At 25.9% G+C, this 25,267-nt stretch overlaps 4 protein-coding genes across 6 annotated transcripts; all 4 read right to left on the bottom strand.

Annotated features, from left to right (window-relative positions):
- Positions 1-6,576: 6,576 nt before the first annotated feature.
- LOC122508355 (EH domain-binding protein 1) lies at positions 6,577-16,549 on the bottom strand. Of its 3 annotated transcripts, XM_043621647.1 has the most exons (19): positions 16,421-16,549; positions 15,773-16,330; positions 15,300-15,507; positions 14,862-15,043; positions 14,511-14,722; positions 13,729-13,861; positions 13,339-13,575; positions 12,561-12,750; positions 12,235-12,401; positions 11,858-12,074; positions 11,343-11,513; positions 10,573-10,662; positions 10,371-10,481; positions 9,682-9,879; positions 9,450-9,599; positions 9,019-9,236; positions 8,197-8,385; positions 7,968-8,096; positions 6,577-7,885 (listed from the first exon to the last, which is right to left on the bottom strand). In XM_043621647.1, the coding sequence occupies exons 2-18, from the start codon at positions 15,874-15,876 to the stop codon at positions 8,015-8,017; spliced, it is 2,859 nt and encodes a 952-aa protein (XP_043477582.1). In that variant the 5' UTR covers positions 15,877-16,330; positions 16,421-16,549; the 3' UTR covers positions 6,577-7,885; positions 7,968-8,014. The 3 variants fall into 3 exon arrangements, with proteins under 3 accessions (XP_043477582.1, XP_043477581.1, XP_043477583.1); XM_043621646.1 differs by having other exon boundaries at positions 15,773-16,510; XM_043621648.1 differs by lacking the exon at positions 11,343-11,513 and having other exon boundaries at positions 15,773-16,507.
- Positions 16,550-18,100: 1,551 nt separating this feature from the next.
- Positions 18,101-19,055, bottom strand: LOC122508525 (pathogenesis-related protein 5-like). The gene is made up of 2 exons (XM_043621938.1): positions 18,394-19,055; positions 18,101-18,228 (listed from the first exon to the last, which is right to left on the bottom strand). The coding sequence occupies exons 1-2, from the start codon at positions 19,053-19,055 to the stop codon at positions 18,147-18,149; spliced, it is 744 nt and encodes a 247-aa protein (XP_043477873.1). The 3' UTR covers positions 18,101-18,146.
- Positions 19,056-21,032: 1,977 nt separating this feature from the next.
- Positions 21,033-22,129, bottom strand: LOC122508524 (pathogenesis-related protein 5-like). The gene is made up of 2 exons (XM_043621937.1): positions 21,468-22,129; positions 21,033-21,306 (listed from the first exon to the last, which is right to left on the bottom strand). Exons 1-2 carry the CDS (start codon positions 22,127-22,129, stop codon positions 21,225-21,227), a joined length of 744 nt encoding a protein of 247 aa, XP_043477872.1. The 3' UTR covers positions 21,033-21,224.
- A 1,573-nt stretch (positions 22,130-23,702) lies between these two features.
- On the bottom strand, positions 23,703-24,895 carry LOC122508356 (pathogenesis-related protein 5-like). Its single transcript, XM_043621649.1, has 2 exons — positions 24,172-24,895; positions 23,703-23,971 (listed from the first exon to the last, which is right to left on the bottom strand). Exons 1-2 carry the CDS (start codon positions 24,831-24,833, stop codon positions 23,890-23,892), a joined length of 744 nt encoding a protein of 247 aa, XP_043477584.1. The 5' UTR covers positions 24,834-24,895; the 3' UTR covers positions 23,703-23,889.
- Positions 24,896-25,267: the final 372 nt, after the last annotated feature.

The raw sequence follows: 25,267 nt of genomic DNA, 5'->3' as shown, positions 1-25,267 counted from the left end.
AGCTTCGCCAAATTGTTTTAAAATATTTTTTAAAAAAGTAATTCTTAGAATTTTTTCATTATATATATTTTTTTAATTAATTAAAATATTTTAGAATTTTACCAAATCTTCCGAATTTAATTAAAATTGTTCAAAAAATTGATTAAGTTTTTTAAATTGTCCAAAAATTCTTTTAAGAAGTTCAATTATTTTCAATAATATCATAAAAGGTAAAAGTATTAAAAATATTTTTAAAATCTACTTTTTTAAACTTATTAAAATTGTGATGAAATCCTATTTTCATATTTGTAATTAAAATTCTTCAAAAACTTAATTATTTTTTAATATTTTCCAAAAATTCAATTATTTTCAAAAGATATTACTAATTTCCGATTATTTGGAAATATTCTAATATATAATTAAAAAATCTATTATTTTTCAAATATTAATTTTAAAATATTTATAAAAAATCAATTTTAGTAAGTTATTTACTATAATTTTTTAAAAATCAATTATTTTCTTAAAGATAATTCTTTTTATTTTTATTTTCTTTTTATTATTTTCTTAAATACTTTTCAAAAGAAACGCAAAGAAGAGTTGTTACAATTATTTTAAAAATTTGAATTTTTGTATTTAAATAATTGATTTAGAGAAGAAATTTTATTAGAAATTGTAGAAAATTATTAAATTCTGGAAGTTTTACAGTTTTAACTTTTTGGAAATAATAATTAAATTTCAGAAGGTTTGAAATTGATGTTGAATTGAAATTTATTTAACAAAATTAGTGAAGTTTTGAATAATTGAATTTAGAAAGCAATGAAAGGTGCGGAAAATACAAATTGAAACTTTGTTACAACACTGAATAAAGTTAAGGACTTTTTCGACTTTTTTTTGTATCTTTAATCTTTTCTTTGTGCCCTAAAGTAGATCCGAGGCCTGTCATCTGTTTACTGAAATTGAATTTGACAGAATTTTATCCTAAAAATTGGATAAATATTCGATTTTTGTTTATTTATTTTTTATCTATTTTTTGAATTCATTTATATTTTATTCAATACCAAAATTATGTTTTGTGAAAAAGTAAGTTTTGTGTTTTTAAAAATTGTTATTTAGTTGATAAGTCTTTTTTTGTTACTTTTATTTTGTTCGAAAAAAAGTATTTAAATTGTTTTTTTTATTTATGTCGATAAATATTTTGGAATTTATTTTAATTTATTATATTATCGTTTATTTCGTTTTTAATTTAAATTTTAATGAAAAATTATAATTTTTTGTCGGAAAGTTTTTGATAATTTCTGGAAAGATTAAAAATTTTATGATTCTTTTTTTATTATCGATAAAAAAAAATGAATAACACGGTCTTCCGGTGACCTTTCGAGAAAATGATAGTGTAATGTTGAAAAAAAGAGATTTTACACTATGTATTAGTTATATATTCGTGACGTGAAAATGCTTGTGAAGCTCAAAAAAGCTATTCGATATTTGTTTGATAGAATTGAATTTTATCTCGTTTGAATGTCAGTGATAGAGAATGGCCTATCGGAATCTAATGAATCAGTGGAGTCTTTCATTTTTTTCTCCAAAAAAGGACTTTTTCTTAAAAAAGAGACTTTTTTCAAAAGAAAAGAACTTTTTTTGTTTAATTATGAAAATATCTTTCTATAGAAAGGATTAAATTTACTATTAATACAAAAGGAAGCACTGACAAAAATAAAAACCGATGTAAGATACGATTTATATGTTTGCATATAATAAGAAATTTATTATTGGTAATAGGAAATAATTTAATGATCAACGAAAAAGAAAACAATTCGTTTAGGTAGATAGTTGTGTAACTAGTAGTAAATAATAATCTACTGGAATAATCAATGTAAGAGCGAGACGGATTTTTTTTCTTGTTGTACATAGAAAAAAGTATCCGTGTACTTGAGAAAAATTAATTCCTTCATTTTATATGAGGGAAAAGCTCAGATGATATTACAAAAAATTTTATGAATTTCAAAACCAGTGATTTTTTTTGTTTTGTTTTGAATATTAAACTTGTGTCGAATATATTCTCGAATATTCGACAGAAGTTGAATATTATTTTATCATCTAATGTAAATATTATTCATTTTTGCAACATGTGCTCCCAATGAATGTATTTTCTTTCTATTCTAGTCTTGAATAATATTGTACAGATAATATTAGTGAATCGCTAAAATGATCGTTAATAGGCTTATTTATTTCACAGTTGAATTAATGCTTTAGAGTTTATATACAAACATAGAGATGCAATATTGGTACTTAGTGCCCCAAGATCTTCCAAATAGGAAGTACTTAAACACTTAATTCGTATATTATTATTATTATAATTTTTAATTTATTTTATTGAATTTAAAAAAAAAATTATTCCTCTATTTTATTTTGTAAATTAAGCATAATTATGTTTTATTTATTCTTATTTTCATTTTATTTGTTGGAATTAATTTAATTCGTTAAATTTATTTGAAATTTGATGAATTGCTTATTATAAATAAAATTATGATAAATGATGTGCGGTTAAATTAAAATAGTTGAATAATTAAATGGTTAAAATAGATTTCTATTCTTCTATAGCTTTATAATCAGTTAAGTTTATAACTTCGGTGCACGTGTTGCAAATGTACTTGAGTTATAATGTATATTTGTTTCTCTATGGAATATCGACTAATTGATTAATCAGTTTTTGTGTAAAATAATCAATGATACTGGAATGATTGTAATTCAATTATTTATTTATTGAAAATAGGGAAAGTCTGATAATGCAGTTGGGACTTGGGACCAAGTGATGAAAATTAGCAAATTCAACGAAACTTAGAATTTTCTATAAAGAGACTGCATTTATTTCTTTTTTTTTCTTTTTTAAAGAAAAAATTTTACAATTTTTACTATTAATTTTATTTCCATCAATCATTCCAGTATTATTTGCTAATTAATTTTATCGACATTGTTACTTAATTTATTGATTTTCATTGAAAGAAATTAAGAATTAGTTTTTTTTAAAATTAAGAACTAATTTTCTAAAAATTAAGAATTAATTTTGAAAATAAAATATTCAGCGATATTTCGTATTGTTATAATTTGAAAGAATAAGACAGCCTACGCGATATACATACAAATAAACAAATGTCAATTGAAAAAAAATGTAATCTAATTTTAGTATAAGTTCGAAAGAAAACAAAAAAAGAAATTTGCTAAGACACAGGTGCAAAAACGGTATCAAAAAGAAAAGAGAGAAAAGAAAAATTATAAAAAAAATTCATCGGTAGAATATTTTTTAATAATCAGGCTATTAAAATTTGAAAATTATGAGTGTGGTGATAAATTATGGCGTTGTAATTTAAAAATTGATCTCTTATTTGTTAGGAGAGATCTCGATTGAAAGGGAAATATGAAAATTAATTTTTAGTCTTTGGTACTTAACAGAAAATTAAGATGTGAAGAAATAATTTTAGATGCGGCATTTGATAATTAAGTTTACATAAACAATACGTACCTATGCGATGACATTCTTCTTGCCAATTGTACGTAATTATCAATTATCGTTAGAATTTTTAAATTTCATTTTTCTCATGTAGAAGAAATCGCTAATGAAAATTTAATTAAACAAAAAATCTTTCGATTTTATTTTCTCGTTTCTAAATTTTTTCCCTCTCTATAATTTAGTGTTTCCTACAAGTTAGCGATTTTTTGTTCATGAAATTTTTGTAGTTTCGCTTTGATAAAATATTGTATATTGAAAATGTAGTTAAAATGTCTCTTATTTCAAAAAAAGTGATAATAAAAATGAATGTTTTCTAAAACTGAATTTTTGTTTTTCAAGGCAAATTTAAGTATAATTAGATTAGAATTGAATTAAAATTCTTAGAAGAATTTTCAATTATTGAAAGTTCGTAAATATTTTTTCTGTAACCATTCAAAAAAAAATTTTTCTATTTCGAATTCTAAGAATTTTAGTTTTTTGAAAAATAAAATAACATTTTGCTTTATGTATTTAGTAAAGACTGAAAAAAAATCAGACGATCGAATTATATGTACATTAAAAAATTGGAAAATAAAAATGCTTTTAGCTTCACATATCACTTAGGGATATGAAACATTCTTTTGGTATGTTAATAAAGAAACTACGAGAATATAGAAAAGCTTCGACTTGTGTGTCTTATAAAGATAAAATAATAATTTAAAGCATAAAAAAAGATTAAAAAAAAAAATTATCTCAGTTTTTGTACGTCGCTGGTGACCCAAAATGGTCGAATTATGAATTTTATATATGATAAAAAGAAGAAGAAACACCAAAAACTTGCTTAATCAAAATCTTTGTAATACTCTTCGAATTTTTTTATGCTTGTCTTAGCGTAAAATTTTAGTCATTAAATATATTTCAAATGCAGCTCATATTTTTTGTCTTCTGGAATAGGAAAAAAAGTGAATTGTTTCTAGCTTCCTTTTCTGTTAATGACATCCGATTTTTATTAATTGTCCGCGATTTTCTCTTTCAAATTATATCGCTTAGAAGCTTAGATGTAGATCAAGACATTTGTTGCTTAATTTCAATGCTGTGCAAAAAAACAGCATTTGAAAAAACAAATTCGAGTCGAAATCAAAGACGTTCTTTTTGGATAAATAAAATTTAATAAAATTGTAATTAAATCCTTCAATTCTTTGGAACTGAAATTATACACTAATGTTAGAAATTTTCGTAAAATAATTTCTGACAAATTTCTAGTAATTTATTTATTTTTTTTAATAACAATATTGTAGAAGCGGAAAATCTTCAATTGATTGTGAACTGTTTTTTATTTTATTTTACTCGTTAGATTATTTTTTGTTCGTAATTGAAAAAGGAATATTTTCCATTTTCTAAAAGTATAGAAAGTAGTACAAAAGTGGTTTTTCCGATAATTATTTCTCTTTATCTTCCTTCGAGTTTATTAATAATTAATAAACGAAAAAGAAAAGCAGTATCACAGTTAATTGAAGTTTTTTTTTCTTTTAAAGATGACCTGCTTTTTTTGTTCAAGATCATCGCTGCACGATCGAAATATATTTGCACTTTTTCAAGGAATACTCGGACTTATATTACTTCCCAAACTACTTTAATCTTTTGATTTCAGAATTAAAAAAAAATATCTTTTTATTTTATAATTCACAAATTTTGAACGTTCAAATAAAATCAATTATTTTCAAAAATTTTGATAAAATTCTTAGTATGAATTCAATGATAAATTTCTCTGATTCGCAAAAATTTTGTAAATTAAAAAATTAATTTGATGAAGAAAAAAATAAATTTCGTTTTGAACTTCAGAACTTTAGGATCGCTTGATTTTTTAGTCAAAGGTATAAAAATAAGGTAATTTAAATGAAATTATTAAGAAATCTTGTAAATTTAAATGTTTATATTAATCTAAATTTACATGAACGCCAGTAAATAATATTGCGATGTGTTGAGATTTTCCTTTTATTGTTTATATCCATCGGAATTGATATTCTAATATTAGGAGTGAGATAATTCTTTATTTGCATGAGTTAAATAAATAGTTTTTTTATGCGAATCGGTAGGAAATTCGAATTCAATTATTCGAATTTCTAAATTATTAAAAGAGCACTCTGTAAAAAACCTAAGAATATTCCCCAACTATTTATTTATTTTTCTCTTTTATGAGTCAATTTTCTTACTTTTCGTAGTGTATAATATGTACGTCTTAATTATTACAAACGAGTGTTAAATTAATCGTAAAAAATTAATTTTAATGCGAAAATGAAAAAATATAATCATCTAAAATATTTGTCGAAATAAGTCTTTTTTTTCTTTTGAAGATTAATTTAACACTCATTTCTTTTTTAGAACAGTTCATCTATAATAATGTATGGAAAAAAGTGAGAGAACATAAATGAAAAATTACTTATTTTTTTCTTTTTTTCTTATGAAACAAACTCTGAAAATCGATTAACAAATGTAGAAATAAATCGGAATTATTTGCAAAAGGTAGAATTAATTATTAATTAATTAATTAATTAATTAATACCGATTATCATAGATGAACTGATTGAATTACATATTTTTTTTGAAATTCATTGTATGTTTCTTTTTCTAGGCGTGAATTTCGCAGTATCGAAAATTTTATATTAAAAAAATGCTTCTTTTCTTCTAAATCACACTGAAAGTGTGATTTCATTCTAGAAAATGAGAAAACAAAAATATCTATGCAAAACCGATTATACGCTTTTTAAAAAACTAGAAGATACTTTTAAAATTTAATATTTTTTCTTTTTTTTTGTTTTTTTTTGTTTAATTGCACTGTGGCAATGGACTTTACGACTGATTTTCTGTAAGCAGAAACTTTTTATACAAAGAGAAGTCAGTCGCGAACATAGATAATATGGCACGGCTTTTGAGTACAATTTATTTCACAGATTTTTTTTCAGCAGTTAACATTTTTTTTTAAATTCGAACTATAGATGCTTGTGTAATAGAACCATTTATTTTTATTAGAATTATTATAGCGAAAACTAAAAGAAAATTACGATTAAAGCTACGTCCAAAATGGAGACGTTGATTATTAATATTTTTTTTTATTACAACATTTATAGTTCGAAAGCCCTGCTATAGAATAGTGAATATCTATCTATCGTTGATTTTATTATTGTGTCATGTATCATATCTATTTTTTTTTAGAATAGAATCTTCAACATCGAATACGAAATTTTCTAAATTGATTATTTTTAAGAAAGATTTTTCTAAATTTTCGCAGTTAATTCGAGACTTATATTTATTGAATATCAAAAAACATATTTAAAAGGATCATAGAAATATCGCGGATAAATTCGTTTAAGAAATTCTTTTAAATAGATTTATTAAATATAAAATGTTGATTTTTATTAAAAAGATGTATAAAATTTACTTTTTAATTAAAATTATCTAATTAGTCTTATGTTTAAAAAATTTTCCGAACACGTTTCATTTTAGACATCATTTGTTTCTTTTTCTTTTTAATCTTTCTTTTTATTTAAAATTCGATTTATAATTGTAAAAAAGGATAGAAAATAATTATTATAGAAATCAAAGTATAAAATGTGGAAGATTCTACTTGATATTATATAGTAAATTTTTTCTTTTCTATGCACACGTGAAATTAGTCGAGATTTTTAAGCTTCTTTTTTCTTTCTAGGACACTGGTAGTAAAGAATAAAAAAAAATTATTTCAATTAGAAGTATCAGTCAGGTACTAAAAATGTATCCTAGAAAATACTCAAAGATTGTTTAAAAGGAAAAAAAATTATCAAATTTCGATTAATGTGTCAGAAAAATTTTGTTTCTTTCAAAAAAGAAAATAGAAAGAAACATAATTGACACTCTTAGAAATTAATTATAAACTAAAGAAGACAAGCTACAAGAAGTAAACTTTTGTCAATAATATTTGCTTCGAATTTTTAAACTTCCATCAAACTTAATTTCTAAAATTTAGTTTTTACACAATTTTTTTTTAATTTTCAATAATGAATTAACGAATAAATTTGTAAACAATTATTTTCAATATATAAAAATGTAATTTAACTCTCGAAATTGAGAAATACTAACAAGATAAATTGTGACAAAAATTGAAAATTGTAAATTGCAAAGCGAAATCACAGGTAATTATTTTCAATAATTATTTTTCACAGGTAAACAATATTAAAAGCTTTGGATATTCAATTTTTCTATAAAAAAAAATATCGCGCTAATAAATCCTACTTTAAAATTAATTTAATTCCTCTCGCTTCAATTTTTGAAAGCAAAATGAATGACGTAATTTCGAATGAAAAGCGTTTCAATAAGTACGCAATTGTTTTATAACTTATTTTTCTTTCTTTGGCAAATACCTCTTTTATGAGAACAGAAAAAAACCTGAAAAATGTAGAAAATAATAGAGTTAATTTCGTAAATTACGGGATAAAAAAATATTAGTAAATACCTTTTTTAAACTCACTTTGTAATTGAAAAAAGGACCTAAAGGAAATTGTGTGCTTTCTATTCTTATTGAATTACACAATTTCTGTTTCTTTGCGCCAAACCGGCTCTCGAAAGATCGCGTTCGATTTCATCGTCATCTTCAATTCTGTCGAGTAGAAATGATAAATTGTGAAAAGAATAAGATAAAATATTTTATTTACAGTGAAAAATGGCATTGAAATCTATAAATAATTTCTAAAACTTACGCTCTTTCTTGAGTGTCGAGATGATGTACCAATTCGTCTCTCTTATTCACTATGGAAACCAATTCTTCGAGCAATAAATCCTCTCGTATTTTTTGCTCCGCTGATTTTTGCCACTCTTCAACAGCAAGAATGCTCCTGAGTTCCTGATTCAGAAGTTCAAATCTACGTTCTAAATCGTCTTCTTTTTCTCTGCAAAAATTCAATAAATTTTATTTCATCTTTAAGGCAGTTTATTTATTATTAATTGACAGTTTAAAATTTTGTTTTGGAAAAAATAAATTTTATATTTTATTAGAAGAATTTTAAGAATTCTGATCTATTTAATTCATTTAATTTAACAAAATATCGGTTATTTTTTATCCTTTCTTTCAATTCTTATTTACAGCACTGAGTGATGAAACTTACAGACGATTATCGTCGCTATTAATTCTGACAGTGTCAAATTTGTTGAAATAAGAATTGCGAAAGAAAAGAAGGAAACATTCAATTTAACTATTAGTAGAGAAATTAAAAATAAAATTAATGGCATTATTAAATTGAGTCAAGTACTGTCAATTGATAAAATTTAAGTAATTCTGTAAATTTTCCATTTTTTGTGTCGACACGAAATCAAATTAAGAAATTAAATTCATTTTCGTGTCGACTCGAAACTAAATTAATAAATTGAATTTATTTTCGTGTCGACTCGAAACTTAATTAAGAAACTGAATTTAATTTCGTGTCGACTCGAAACTAAATTAACAAATTGATTTCATTTTTGCTTCAGCATCTTTCCTTGACAATTATAATTCGAGATTGATATTAAATTTGAAAGTAAATTACAGAATATTCAACTGCATCTGTCTCCTCAGGAGGGCATTCTTCTTATTGACAAGAGTGAACCACAAGGACATCAGTCTTTCCGTTTCCTCTTCATTGTCACTTTCCATAGCAGCTCGCAGTTGCTTCTCGAGTTTAGCAGCTTGAATATCGATTTGACTTTGCTCTCTTTCCAAAGCTTCCAACTCATTCTGAATATACGAAGTCATATCTTTTCCCAACTGAAATTAGAAAAAAAGAAATTTTCAATTTCTCTTTATTTTAAAAAATCTTTAAAAATAAAAAGAAAAGTGAAAATTTAACATGAATTTTCTATAAATTCTACTTGGAATTTTTTATTTCAAAAAAAAATTTCTCAATGAATTTAGAGAAAGAAATAAAGAATGCAGAATAATTAAAATTGAATAATTAATAAATTGGGAAAATAATATTACCCCTCGCAATACGTAGGGACCTCCATCGGGATAAGTTTTCTCCGGAGAAATTCTTTCCATAATTTTTGAAAATGAATAAAGTGGACTCGAGCATTTTTTATCAACGTCCGACACTGGTGTACTTGACAAAACATTTCCATTATGTTCCGACTGGAAAATATATAAAAAAAAATATTAATCAATAATTCTACTGTTTTTTCTTTCAATTTATCAATTTTGCCTTGACTCTCACCTTAATGCTAATTCGATCGCCGGGAGTTGAGGGCGTAATACTTCTTCTAGGACTGTTATTCTGATCATCAGTTGATCGCCGATCACTGTTATTGTCATCAGTAATTTGATTACTCGAAACAGTGACTCCAAGTCTTGCCTCGGCAATTAATCGTCTTGCTCGTTCTCTCAATTGCTGCTGCCTCTCTTCATCGCTTTGCTGTTACATATTTCAATTTGCCGATTAATTTACCAATTCAACGCCAATAATAAATAGAACAATAAATTTTCAGTCCTAATTATTATTGTATTCCACTAAATAATTGTATTTTAATATTTCAAATCAATTCATTAAATTGGTATTAAAATTAATCATTTATTAATTTTTCCCTGATTTCCAGACAAAATTTTGACTTTTTCCCTAACCCTAAAGAATATTCTGATTTACTCTAAAAATTATTCAAAAATCAGATTAAATTCGATTTTAATACTAAATTAATTTAATAAAAAATTAGATTAATATCAAATCGCTTAGATATTAATTGACAATATTCAAAAACACTTTTAAGACGAATTTCACCTATAAAACGTAAAAATCACTGCACGCTAAATATTACTTGATTAAAATAAAATCTAGCGGGAATTTTGTGATTGAAACTAATAATGAGGCATGCTTGTTTTAATGTATACTAAATGATAAAAAAGACGAACCTCCACAGGGCTCGTGGCTAGAGAACTAAGACCAGACTTGGATTGATTTCTCGCTTGTTCCAAAAGCAATCTCGCACGTTCTCTAAGTTCGTCATGACGGGTAACTAGAGGCTGTTAAAAGTTTACGTCAACAAAAAAACAAAATCTAGCAAAAGCAAACAACATTAGTATTTTGAGAGTGAAAAATAAAGACAATAATTACGTGTTGCCCATGATTTTCGTCCTTGGAAGGCGATAAAGCTCGCGTCTCCGATTGTGCACGAGTTCCTTTGTCCGGAGAAAATGGTGATCCCTAAAAAAGAAATAAAGAAAATTAGTCATCAAATTCTTCGCTAATCGAGGCGAAGAATTCACCTCGAATAAAGCGAGTGGAAATATTTTGGGGAAACAAATATTTAGAAGAAAGTAATTTTTCAATTAATATTAATTAATAGTAATTGAATAAACGAACATAATAATCGTTAAAAAAAAAGGTCTCCAAATATTTTTGTTATCAATATTTGAAAAATCAATTACTATTATTAATTAAAAATTAATATTAATCTGGAGAATCTCAAAAGCGATGAAATTGTACAGCGAATATTAAGAATGCAACTAAGTAAAAAATTTACACATGCGGTAGAAAATAAAATTTAGCGAAGATAATTAAAAAAAAGTGCGTAAAATCTAGCATTTTTTTCAAGTACTCCCGATGCATTTACAATGCGCAAAAATAATAAAACGTGCAGGCATTGAATTTCTTTAATAAAGGCGCTAATTAAAAAACGTACTTCAGTTGGGAACGTGATTTTGAATAAGAATTTTGTAACAAAAGGTTTTTTTTATGAGGGGAAAGAGCTTTCCACATTGACAATTTCGTTACTAATTAGTGAATGAACGCATCTTATCACGTTCGCAACTTGGTAAATTTTCGTAAAAAAAATTTTTTTTTTTGCTCTAATCAAACTCAAGACTTTTTTTTGGAATACTGACATCTTGAACAGATGTTGATAATTTCGAGGCAGAAATTGATCGTGATATTTTATCATCAACAATCTGTATATTTTCCTCTTCGTCATCGCTACCGAAAGGATCAGTTAATTGCCGCCGAGTCATAAGAATCGGACGTTGCTGTATTTGCGCACTTCTCGGAGGAGATTTACTCTAAATTCAATATTTATTATTTCGTTTTTCATTGAATGTGTTAATAAATAACACTTGATAATTTTACTAATTTTATGTATCAAAATAATTGATTTAATAACAGAATAAGTTAAATTATTAAATAAATATATTAAATAAATAAAATAATTAAATATATTAAATAATTAAATAGATTAAATAATTAAATAAATTCAATAATTAAATTAAGTAGATAAGTTAACTTATTCTGCAATTAAATCGTTAAATAAAATTGATAGAGTAAAGTGAAAAATTCCAGAAAAATCATTCGCTACAGAATTCGATAAAAATGCACAAACTGAAATTAATTGAAATGAAAGAGTCACCTTTTCTCTCGAGGCGAATTTCTCTTTAGTTGGTGAAAGAACTTTTCCGAGAATACTTTTCGAGCTGGCTAAAATTATATCCTTTACTTCTTTTACACTAGACGGTGATTTATCTTTGTTATTCTCATGATCTTGATTATCTGTATTTAAACTCAAATGCAATCGACTCTTCAATGAATCAATATTATCCTCCTTCTTCTGATCAAATGGATTAGACCTTTGGAAAATTAATTTAATTTTTATTTTCTTATTTTCAATTTAGTTTTCTTTCAAAATGAAATGTTTTTCGAAATTTATTTTTTCAGTAAATTTTTGTTTGGATTTTTTAAATTTAAATTCATTTTGAACTTGAATATAAAATATTTTGATCGTCTTACCATCTTCCACTTTCTGATTTATTATTTCTTTGTTCAATCTGTTCCTTTTTGCGTAAATTAATAATTTCTTGTCCAAAAAGTTGAACACTCACGTCAGCTTTATTGTCGGTATTGAAACGTCCTATCATGTACGAGGACTCATCTGTTGTTTTACCAATTTGATGTACCTGAAGAGAAAAAAACGAGAAATTTTTAGAAACATAAATAATAAATTCTATATTTTGTTAGATATTAAATTTAAACTTAAATTAATTTAGACATTTTAATTTATGGATAATCCATTGAAATTAAATTACAAATTTCTCGTAATGAATCAAATATTTTACCTCTAATTCATGACCGGTAAAATGTGCTCTCAACTGATATAAATATGTCATCACAGCTAATTTATCAGGTACTGTCAAAATATCCATATCCGCTGGTTCAATAACCTTTGGAATTCCTAAATTTTCCCCGGCGTCGAACGCTTTCTTGCAATTCCCTTTCACGTCATGCGACAACAAAGAATCTATGTCTCTGCAATTAAAAGTTGATTTGAATTTAAAAAAAGATTCATTTTTTCCCACTTTCAATTCTACCGGTTTCTTTTAATTAAAAAGGAAAGAGTTTTTTTTCTCTCATTTAGAAAAAGGAATCCATTTTGTAAGTAAAATTCGGGAAGGAAATTAATTAGTAAAATAAGAAAAAAAAATAATGAAAAGAATAGAAAACAATTAATTAAAAAAATAGGAAAAAATTACTTAAAAAAATAGGCGAAAAAATAATCAAAATAATAGGAAAACAATTAATTAAAAAACAGAAAAAACATTAAAAAATTAATTTAAAAAACGAGGAAAAAATTAATTAAAAAATAGAAAACAAGATAAATAATTCGAATTGAAAATAATAAAATAAAATTTAGCAATATGATCATTTTTTTTTTTGTTTGTGACTTTATGCCAGTTTTTATCAGTCAGGAATTGGATAATAGTTAACAATTCCTATAATTAGAGGGGAAAAAACATTTTATCTCTTGCTCGTATAAAACGTTTCCGTCTGCTGTAAGAATTTTATCTTCTTATTCATATTTAAATTATTTTTTTTTGTTCTTTTACTCCAACGTACATAAGATCGGGTCTGAAACGATGAATAATAGAACAAAAAGCCATTCCATTGCGCCAAGAAGTTGTTAAATTTGTTACTTTCACTCCAGGATAATCTTTAGTCATTTCCTTGCACCATTCCAGTAAATCTTGACCAGGTGTAATTTCTTTCAACCTCGAAACACCTGTGTTGTCGCCTTTTTTTAAATCCAAAGGTCGCAATGGTAATTTCAAGGACACATTGTTTTCATTTCTTTTTCTAAAAATCAAAACAAATTTCAATTTTAATTTCTCGCTGAAAATTGTTTCCTACTAAAATATTTTTGTTCAAATATTTTTTGATCAAATAATATTATTCTAAATAGATTAATTAATAATGTAGTATAAGATTATACGAATTAAAAAAACGTACACATTTTCGATAATAATTTTTTCCTTCGGCGATGATATATCTTTCGTCGAATTATTTAATGTCGGTAAATTATTATCGCGAATAATATAATGATCATTGACTGGAGTCGTTTCGTCCTTCGTTAAACTTGCCACTAGAAATAAAATCAGGCATTTATTTATAGAAGAAATAGTTTAAGAGATGGCAAAATTGCTTTGCCAGATTTAAAAACAGAGAAACTACTACGTCGCTTTCAAAATGATCGATCACTCTTCACTTTTCTATTCATAGCACTTAGGAATACCTATATAATGTGATGCACACGTAATAAAGTAAAGATAACAGGAAAAAGGATCGTGCAGGATTCACTTTTTTTTTAATAACTTTGATCTTTGACTTTTGCTGCGAAAAAAAATCTTTGACTTTGCACGATAACAAATAGAAGACAAAAAAAAAAGCTAGAAAAAAACGTAATAAAAAAAGTAACAAAAATTATAGAAAGAAAAGGGGGAAAAACTTGAAAGAAACTATTCGCGAAGAAAAATTTATTGATCTTTGTCCAATTATAGAATGAACTATATATATTTCAAGAAATGGAATTCTATTTTGCAAATTCAAAATGTAAATTTGCATTTTTTGAAATATTGAATTATCTTCTATTCGTAGGAGAAGAGTAACATTTTTTTCTATTTTCTTTTGTAAATAGAAATAGGTCGCTAGCCCGAGGTTTGCGACCTAGTTTTTTTCATTTCTCGTCAACTTTTCTTATTCTGAATGTTAAGGATTCTTTTTTTTGTACCCACCACTTATTGGTGTACTGGGTAATTCACTTTCGGTAAGACTATTTGTCATTAGATCTAATTGAGCAGAAATATCCAGTATTTCGTCCATATTTTTAATCGATACTTCCTCAACGTCTTCTGGAATATCCTCGTTGTCAAAATCGTCGAGAGGAGCGATATCACTGTTATTATTCACCGACATCAAGCTAGCCATACTCTGCATATCCTCGTCCCTAATTAAAAATATTCGCTTTATTAACCATCTCTTGGTAAAAAAAATTCTACTCTTGAAAAAAGATACATATTTTCGAAAAGAAATCATTCTTGAAAAAAGTTTTTTTTCCAAGAGGTGAAAAGAATTTTTTTCCTTACGTTGCTTTGCCCTCTCTTAGAAATACACATGACAATGTACATTCTAAAGTGGCGCTGACAATTTTTTTGGAGGTAGGTTTTAAATCAAATTTAAGTTGTTGTTGACTAGATTCAAGCGACGCGTATTTTTTCATGTTTATATTGGCAGCAGCCACGTGACGACGCTTGCCTGTGTGTGAGACCTGTATAGACAATCAGTGGTTTATTAGAGGGAAAAAAGAGATCAATTGTATCGAACTATAAGTTGCTAATTACTTGATAATTGTGTTCTAAATTATTCTTCTAAATTCTCGAATTTAAAAAATGGAGTTTTTTAAATTCTCTCAAAAAAATAGAACTGTAGAAATTCTAATTTAAAAAATAGAAATTCTATTTAAATTAAAACAGAATTTTTGTTTAAAAAATAATTTGAAAAATAAAAATCCAGTTTGTAATTACATCTTCGATTACGAAGGTCCAGTCCTTGTCCTCTAATTCATGAGTCCTAGGGTCTTTGAATAAAGTTACAGACACTGTATGATTGTCTGGCACTGACCAAATAACAGCACCTTTCAATGGATTGCTCAGACTTGGTTCCCATTCTAATGGATCAGAACTAACTCTACGACTTCGTCTCGTCCATACAACACTTAATTTATTCGGTTTCCTGATAAAAAAAAAAATATTTGTTAAATTGTTAATCCATTTTTGCAAAATGGTAAAATTATCATTAAAAAGTAAATTTCAAACTTTTCGACTATTTTACAATTTTAGATATTTTAAACCAAGGGAAGATTTATTGTATAAATTCTTTTATATAAAAAAAACTTTTAATTTGCTAAATAAGTTAACGAGTTAATCAAGACAGATAAAGACTTCTTGTCTTGGCATGCAAGAATTTAGCAAATAACACGAGAAATTGAATCACTCACCATCGTGTGGTAGTTTCAAGGGTCACCTCGTGATAGGAAACCGTGAATTGAAACTTGGCAGCTCTTTTGTTCACCCTTTGTAGTCTTTTCCAAACGGAACTCATTTTTCAAACACTGGTTTATAATCAACACTTGTCATAAAAGCTTCTTGCAAACTAGAAATTGAGATTAATTGTCACTGAATTCTCCTTTGTCACGTAAATAAATCATTATTACAGTTAGATTGATTTGACACGCGAATTGATGTTTTTTTTCTCTTTCTTTTCTCGTGTGTTTTGCGGAGACACGTTTAGTTGAATGATAACCTGCAACGTGATCGATAACTATACGAAAATCGTTCCAAGGTTTAACGTCCCTCAAAGTTTAAGGTTATATATGACCTCGAGATTATAATGCAAATATTTAGAAAATTTGCAATCGCGTTGTCTTGTCCCGAAAAATTTAATATGCTCTTTTGACGTCAATAAGATGAACATATCTTTTAACTGGCTTCTTATATTTGACAGCTTCTCACCAAGTTTGACGTTTCAAGATCATCGCACGATGTCACTGTTTGTCCTAAGAGTGTAGTATTTTTTGTGAAATATAACAAAATCTTTAAGAAAGTTGACGTTTTCGTCTCTTATGATAAACAACTACTTTACTTACTATATGTAAATGCACTGTCAGAGTAGAAAATAACAACTAGAGTATAATGAAAGTAGGAGATTGCAAAGTTGGTTTTCAGATCTAAATATAACTCATTGTCATAACTGACTGTCGGTAAGAATGTGTTTGTAAAAACACAATGAACGACAAACGGTAAAGAAACTTGATGTAATCTTGGTTGCTGTCATCAGGCGCTTAAATGGCAGATGGTCAGAGGTAAACAAAATATTACTTGATTCAAAAGTTTTTGATATACGAATATTATTTCCTTTCTTTTATGAAAAAAATCACAATACTCAACTTAGTTTTATTTGGATCGTTCTTTGCGTTGAAAACCTGACCTCACTTTCTCAACTGTTACTATATTCAAGGAATTCAAGGATTAAATTCAAAGGTTTCAAAGAATGTAAAAAATGCAAAGAATGTAAACAACTGGAAGGTTTTAAAGTTAAACACGTTTACAACAATAATTTAATAATGTAAATATTGGAATTTAAAACTGATTTTCGAGGTATGTTACAAATAGTCAAAATTTAAAATTAAAAAAATTTGATACAAATTAATTAAACTTGTTTATTAATTTCAAAAATTTTAATAAAATTCTGCGCAAGAATTCAATTATATTTTGAATAATGTCATTCTTCGTAAGAATTTAATGTATTTTTACAAATAGTAAATTCTTTGCAAAAATTAAATTATTTTAAAACAAAATTTCAATAAAATTTCGCAAACGAACATAATTGTGTATTTTCTTAAATTGTAGAAGATTTTTTTCTTAATTCGTTATAAAAAATTTCAATAGAATTTAATTATTTCCTAAAATTTTAATAAATTCTTCGAAAAAAGTCAATTATATTTATTAATTGTAAAATTCTTTGCAAAAATTCAATTATTTTAAATGCAGTTTTAATAAAAATTTCATTAAAGAATTCAATATTTAAAAAAAATTTTAATAATATTTTTCGAAAAAAATTTTAGTAATATTTTTCGGAAAAATTCAATTATTTTCTAAAATTTTAATAAATTCTTTTAAACAATTCTGAGAAAAATTTAATTATTTTCTAAAATTTTTTTAAAAAATTCAATAATTAAATGTTTAATTTCAATTATTAACAAAAACGATTATTTTAAAATCTTGAAAGAAATTTTTCAAAAAATTCAATTATTTTCACAACTTTTAATTAAAATTATTAGAGCCAATGCACTATTTTAAAAAAATTCAAATAAATTCTTCAAAAAGAATTTAATTAGCTTTTTCAAAAATTTTTCTCGAGAATTGCATTATTTTTCTGAATAATAAAATTCTTCTGAGGAATTCAATTATTATAAAATTTTTTAATAAAATTCTTCGCAACAATTCGCGATGATTTTCAATACCTATTAGGACATTAATTTTAAAATTGAAAATATTTAAAAAGAAAAATTATTTTAAAAAAGTTAAGAAACAAAAAAGCAAACAACAACTAACTTCAAATTGCGAACAGATTACCGGAATACAACGATTATTAATATAGAAAGAATAAAATTTAATTTTAATTAATTTAATTAACTGTTATTTTTTTACAATTTATTTCACTAAAGGTTCGGAATATCTTTTAAAAAAATTGGTAAATTGAGAAAAACATCAGGTAAAATTGCAACCGAGAAACAAGATTTAAAATAAAACAAAATTTTAATTTAGGAATTCTGAATACAGTAATTTTTTTTTATAAAAACTATTTATTTTTTAGGGGCACAATATCATTAAATAGTTGGTAGGTGGAGCTGGTCGACAGGAGAAGGTGCTTCTTTGATCATCGTACGCGTAACTGGAAAACAAGTATTATTATTATTATTTTATTAGTTTATTGTAACTTTAATTAGTTTAATATTTATTTATTAGTTCATTCATTTTTTTAATTTTTATTCTTATTTTTCTTGTTATGAATACCTAATAGTAATTTAACATAATTTATTAATATAGATTGTCATACCTGGTGGCATCTGGACAGGCCCCTTTGAAGATGGCTGCATAATTTTTGGGCCAATTTCGACTCCTGCAAGTTCTTGCTGAATTAAAAGCTCCTCGACAACAATATTGATCAGTATTTAATGCAGCACATGCACTTTTGCAAGCGATTGTCGTTCGTCCTGATTTTACGGCTAATTCATTAGGACACCTGGTATTGAGATCAGATTTACATCCAGCGGCTTTACAGTCAAATCTTCCAGCAGCGAATGGTCGGATTCCTCCAACTGGTACCAATGTCATACCAATGTTGTAACCATTGACGAGGGTAATTTCATAGAAATCACGACCTGCACCTCCACTGAATGTTATATCAGCAAGAGTAAGAGGTGGTGCACCAGCAGCACCATTACATTGGATTCTATTGCCACAACCACCAGTCTCACAACGTCCTCGACTGTCGCATTTGGTCCTTGCCCAAATTTTGCCTTTCCAATCATTTGGCATAACAACATAACGTTCAGTACGTGAATTCAATTTAAATCCACCGTTTTCGAGATGTTCATGTCCGGGAATACCCTGGATTGCTGGCCACACTGTGACTGGACAGTTATTGTATATTCTTATTCGATGAGCCGATGAAAGAGCAATCAATAGAAAAAATGATGGTAAGAATTTGAGATACATTTTTCTCTTCTTTTTAAATTATCTTTTTTTTGAAAATTGAAAAACTCAAACACTATGCTTCAATTCACGAGGGTAGTTCTTTTTTTTTAATGATCTGTATCACTGCGTGAGATCCATATTTATAACACGTTAAATGTTATTTTTAACAATACAATAAGGAAAGTTTCTTATCAATTGATCATTCTTTTAAGGATAAATTACATACATAAAGGTTACAGTTCACACGAAACTGAAGTTACCACCGTTTATTCGACAAATCTTTTTTCTTTAGTTAATTGTTTATTTTATTGTTAGAAGCCCTTGAATAAAATTGCAAAAAGGATCCAACAGGGTTGTCACAGGTCAGCGAAATTAGGGAAAAGTCAGGGAATTTTATTAACAGTACTAGAAAAAATTTAATTTTTAGAATTCATAAGAAAATTTCGAATTTTGGTGTCTTTTTTGTTATACTCAAACTATGAAATTACCACGATTTCTAATAAAAAACCTTCAATTTTTTCTTTTTTTGACAATAATTTCTTTTCAAATAACTTAATTCTTGAATAACTATCATAAAAAAAAATTATTACTTATAAATTATTTAATGAATAATTTTACTTAAATATTTCAAAATTAATTGAATTTTATAGAAGTTGCGTTTACAATTTTCATACATAAATGAACTGCAAAATGGTTTTAATTTTAAATTATATAAAATTTCAATTCCGAATGAATTTTTAATTAAAAATTTTAAAAAACTTAGATTTTTTAAAAATTTTATTAATTCAAATTCTTATGGAATTAGTCAAATTTTTTAATATTTATTTAATTAATTATTAAAACAAATGGATTTATAGAAGAATTTTGGTTAAAAAATTTTTTTTTAAAATTGAATTTCGAAGAAGTTAAAAATGATTGCAGAAATTCAACTATGTAGGTACAAAAATGTTAAAGAATACTCGTAAAAATTTTAATTATCTTTGAAAATAATAAAATTCTTCTCTAAAATTCAATTATTTTCAATAATTTTAATAAAATTATTTGCAAAATTTCAATTACTAAAAAATTTTCCTCACTCAATGACTTTCAATATCTATTTTAATAAAATTTTTCAAAAGAATTCAATTATTCAAGAAAATGTTAATAAAATTCTACGCAAACATTTAATTATTTTCATAAATAATAAAATTCCTTTTAGGTTTTCAATTATTTGAATTCATAATTAAATTTATTATAATTGAAATTTGAAATGGTTTCAAATTAAATTCTTTGAAAATTTTAATTTTTTATACTTTTAACTAATAATTCTGTAGAATTAACTTTTTTGAAAAAATTTAATAGCATTTTGATAATAATTGAATTCTTTCAAAGAAATAACTTTAATTTTTCGAATATAATCGATTTTGTTAATAATTATAATTAATAATTTTACTATAAAAATTGTATTTATATTATTGATAGAAAATTCAACATTTTTAAACAATTTTATTAGAGTTTTTGTAAATAATTTATTAAATTCTTTTGAAGCATTTTTTAAGCTTTTTTTTTTTTTAAATAAAGTAGTTTTTTGAATAATTTTAATTTGGAGAAAATATTAAAATATTATCAATTGTTTTAGTCAAACGGTCAGGTTAATTAAAAATCTTTACAAAAACTGACGTTTCGGTATAAGTTTTAATTTTAATTGAAAATAATTGAATTAAACGAAGAACTTTTTCCAACTTTTTAAAATAATCGTGTCTGTTAATAATTATAGTTAAATATTCAATTATTGAAGTCTTTAAAAATTGTATTGAAAATAATAAAATTCCTATGAAAAATTTTACTATTATTGAAATAAAAATTGAATAGTTTCGAAGAATAGAATAGAATTCTATTGAAAAATTTTATTAAAAATAAAAAAAATTTAATTCTTTCTAAGGATTTATTAAAATTTTAGAAAATAAAATAATTTTATTAAAATTGTAGGTATTAAAAATAATTGAATTTTTGCATAGATTTAATTTTAATTAATTTAATTAACTGTTATTTATTTACAATTTATTTCACTAGCTTCGGAATATCTTTCAAAAAAATTTGTTAATTGAGGAAAGCATCACATAAAATTGCAACGGAGAAGCTACATTCTGAATACAATAAAATTGAAATTTAGGAATTTTGAATATAGTAATTTTGATAAGAACTTCTTTTTTAGGGGCAGAAGTAAATTTCATAAGTAGTAGATGGATCTGGTCGACAGGAGAAAGTGCTTCTTTGATCATCGTATGCATAACTGGAAAACAAGTATTATTATTAACTCATTAGTTTATTGTTACTTTAATTAGTTTATTATTTATTTGTTTATTTACTTTTTTATTTTCATTCTTATTTTTCTTGTTATAAATTATAGTATAGTAATAATTTAACATAATTTATTAATATAGATTGTCATACCTGGTGGCATCTGGACAGGCCCCTTTGAAGATAGCTGCATAATTTTTGGGCCAATTTTGACTCCTGCAAGTTCTTGCTGAATTAAAAGCTCTCCGACAACAATATTGATCGGTATTGAATACAGCACATGCAGTTTTGCAACCGATTGTCTTTCGTCCTGACCTTGCTGCTAATTCTGTAGGACACCTGGCGTCGAGATCATATTTACATCCAGCAGCTTTACAGTCAAATCTTCCAGCAGCGAATGGTCGGTTTCCATTAATTGGTACCATTATCATAGGTAGATTGTAACCATTGACGAGGGTAATTTCATAAAAATCACGACCTCCACCTCCACCGAATGTTATCTCAGCGAGAGTAACAGGCGGTGCACCAGCAGCACCATTGCATTTGATTCTATTGCCACAACCACCAGTCTCACAACGTCCTCGACCATCGCATTTGGTCCTGGCCCAAATTTTGCCTTTCCAATTATTTGGCACAACAAGTTCTTGGCGAGTAAATGCTTTCAATTCAAATCCACCTTCTCTTAGATGTTCATGTCCGGCATTACCCTGGATGCCTGGCCACAAATTAAATTGACAACTATTGATTAATCTTATTTGATGAGCCGATGAAAGAGCAATGAATAGAAAAAGTAGTGGTAAGAATTTTAAATACATTTTTTTCTTCCTTTCAAGTTAGTTTTTTTTTAAAATTGAATAAACTCAAACTCTATGCTTCAATTCACGAGGGTAGTTCTTTTTTTTATGATCTGTATCACTGCGTGAGATCTATATTTATAACATGTTAAATGTTATTTTTAACAATGTAATTTGCAATGAGGAAAATTTCTTATCAATTGATCATTCTTTTAAGGATAAAATAATAATTTAAAAAGCTGTCCTGTATTTGTTTATCAATATTTTTCGAAATATTTATTTTAACTATTACATACATAAAATTACAGTTTATATGAAACTGAAGTCATCAAATTTTATATGACGAAAATTTTTTCTTTTCTTAATTGTATATTTTAATGTTTCTTTAAAAAAAATTGCTAAAGGATCCAAATCAGGGAAAGCAGTGATTTTAATTTTTTGTATCATGGAATTTCAACTATAGTATATTTCGTAACGAGTGCGAGCAGTTGTCACGAGCGATAGTTTTCATAACAAGGTGCAAAAAAGTGCCCTTTTTTGCACCGCGTTATGAAAAATTATTATTTTCTTGTTTTAGAAGCAATCTTTTCTTGTTGATAATTGTTTATTTTTAAATTAAAAGTAATTTAAAAATAATTGCAAGAGAATCCAAGGTGGAGAAAGCAGTAATTTTGATTTTTTATCATGAATTTTTCAAAAATCTTGCGGAATTCCAAATAAATCTGTTATTGAAAAAGAATCAAAATCACTGCTTTCACCGTCATGGATTTTCTTGCTATTTTTTAAATGGCTTCTGTTATTAAAATAAACAATTAGCAAAAGAAAAAAATTGTTTTCGAGTTGAGGAAACAAAAATTTAGTCAAATTCCAGGAATTTTGAAAAATCCGTGATAAGGAAATAAAAATCACTGCATTCACCGTCGTAGATCATGTTGAAAATTTTTAAATGGCTTGTAACATTAAAAGAAACAATTATATAGCAAAAAGAAAAAATTGCTTCCGCGGTGAAGAAATAATAACTTATTTGAAATTCCGGGACTTTTGGAAAATCAGTGACTAAGCAAATCAAAATCACTGCTTTCCTCGTCTTGGATCTTGTAGAAATTTTTTTAAAATAGTTTCTAACATTGAAAATTTAAAATAAGTAATTATCAAATGAAAAAAATTTCTTCCGAGGCGAGGAAACAATAATTTAGTATAAATTATGAAAATTTTGGAAAATCTGTGAAAAAAATAAAAATCATTTCTTTCACCGTAATTTATCAAAGAAGAGAAAATTTAATCAAAGACGCAAAATTTTTGAATATTTCTTGTCTTTATTACTTTTGAAGAAATGAATTTTGAAATTATTTTTAAAACGAAAATACAATATTTGTCTAATAGCTCACATTTGAGGAAAAAAGAATATCTTAATACAGATAATGATACAAATTCAATATAAAATTTTTATTACACTATATTTTGATTTAATATTTATTACAAATGCGAATAACACATTAAATTATTATTTTTCCTCGACATTAAATATTTCAAATTAATCAATTCAATTAATTAACTAAATATCAGTTGATTAATTATAAATTAATTAATTGAGTATTAGGTAATAAATAATTCTGCTATTTAGAATTTATTTCACCAGGTTCGTAATGTATTTAAAAAAAATTGGTGAATGGAAAGAACTAACCAAGTAGAATTGAAACGGAGAAACAAGATTTCGAATATAACAAAATTAAAAAATCGAAAATTTGAATGCTGTAATTTTGATAAAAATTATTAATTTTTTAGGGGCAGAAGATGATGTCATAATTGGTAGCTGGACTAGGTCGACAGGTAAAGGTGCTTGTTTGATCATCGTAGGCGTAACTGGAAAACAAGTATTAACATTATTATTGTTATCTTATTAGTTTGATGTTATTACAATTAGTTTATTATTTTTTATTTAGTTATTTATTTTACTTATTTATTTAGTTATTAGTTTATTTATTTTTTCATTTTCATTCTTATTTTTATTGTTATAAATTATGGTTGTATTTTAATATAATTTGCTGATAATATTTTAATACCTGTAGGCATCCGGGCAGGCACTCTTGAAGATAGCAGGATAATTTCTTGGCCAATTTTGACTCCTGCAAGTTCGTGGTGTATTAAAAGCTCCTCGACAACAATATTGATCAGTATTGAACGCAAGACATGCACTTTTGCAAGCAACAGTCGATCGTCCTGATCTAACGGCTAATTCGTTGGGACACCTGGCATTCAGATCAGCATGACAACCAGCAGCTTTACAGTCGTATCTTCCACCACCAGATAGTCGGAATCCTCCAGTTGGTACCATTCTCAAAGGTAAATTGTAACCGTCGACGAGGGAAATATCGTAGAAATCAAGACCTCCAGCTCCACTGAATGTCATCTCAGCGAGAGTGACCGGTGGTACACCACCAGCACCATTGCATTGGATTCTATTACCACAACCACCAGTCTGACAAATACCTCGACCATCGCATGTGGTCCTGCCCCAAACTCTGCCTGCCCAATTATTTGGCGTACGAATTACACGGGCAGCACGTGAATTCAATTGAAATCCACCGCCTTCGAGATGAGCCTTTCCAGGATTACCCTGAATTCCTGGCCACACGGTGAATGGGCAGTTATTAAATAATCTTATTTGATGAGCCGATGAGAGGGTAATCAGGAGGAAAAGTAATGGTAAGAATTTGAAATCCATTTTTTTTAATAACTCAAACTCCAAGTTTTAATGCACCAGGGTAGTGCTTTTTTAATAATGAATTGTATCAATATCAGATCAATATTTATAACACGTAAATGTTGTTTTTAACAATACATTTTGCAATAAGGAAAGTATCTTATCAACTGATCATTCTTTTAAATATAAAAGAAAATAATTAAAAGCTGTCAGTTACGTGTGTATGAATATTTCCTTGAATCTTTCACTCAAAGTTGAATAAACTAATTTTTTGTGAAAATGATTGCAAAATACCTATGTTTTAAGTAGAGAGTAGAAACAAAGTACCTTTAAAAAATAATTTCTGATTCAAAAATTTTAAAAATAACTTCATATATAAATTATTTTTTTCTAATTGTTTGTTTTCTTTTCAAAAATTGTAATAATATTCTTTGCAAGAATTCAATTTGGTTTTC

Source organism: Leptopilina heterotoma, unplaced genomic scaffold, assembly GCF_015476425.1.
Source record: "Leptopilina heterotoma isolate Lh14 unplaced genomic scaffold, ASM1547642v1 Lhet_54, whole genome shotgun sequence".
Taxonomy (NCBI): domain Eukaryota; kingdom Metazoa; phylum Arthropoda; class Insecta; order Hymenoptera; family Figitidae; genus Leptopilina; species Leptopilina heterotoma.
This window is presented reverse-complemented; position numbering and strand designations above follow the sequence as displayed.

Coding starts and splice junctions, on each gene's coding strand:
- LOC122508524 (XM_043621937.1), bottom strand. CDS start 22,129: ATGTATTTAAAATTCTTACCACTACTTTTTCTATTCATTGCTCTTTCA. Junction 21,307..21,467: donor GCCTGTCCAGATGCCACCAG/GTATGACAATCT, acceptor CTTGTTTTCCAG/TTATGCATACGATGATCAAA.
- LOC122508355 (XM_043621647.1), bottom strand. CDS start 15,876: ATGAGTTCCGTTTGGAAAAGACTACAAAGGGTGAACAAAAGAGCTGCC. Junction 10,482..10,572: donor ACGAAAATCATGGGCAACAC/GTAATTATTGTC, acceptor AACTTTTAACAG/CCTCTAGTTACCCGTCATGA. Junction 8,386..9,018: donor CAGATGCAGTTGAATATTCT/GTAATTTACTTT, acceptor GAATTTTTGCAG/AGAAAAAGAAGACGATTTAG.
- LOC122508356 (XM_043621649.1), bottom strand. CDS start 24,833: ATGGATTTCAAATTCTTACCATTACTTTTCCTCCTGATTACCCTCTCA. Junction 23,972..24,171: donor GCCTGCCCGGATGCCTACAG/GTATTAAAATAT, acceptor CTTGTTTTCCAG/TTACGCCTACGATGATCAAA.
- LOC122508525 (XM_043621938.1), bottom strand. CDS start 19,055: ATGTATCTCAAATTCTTACCATCATTTTTTCTATTGATTGCTCTTTCA. Junction 18,229..18,393: donor GCCTGTCCAGATGCCACCAG/GTATGACAATCT, acceptor CTTGTTTTCCAG/TTACGCGTACGATGATCAAA.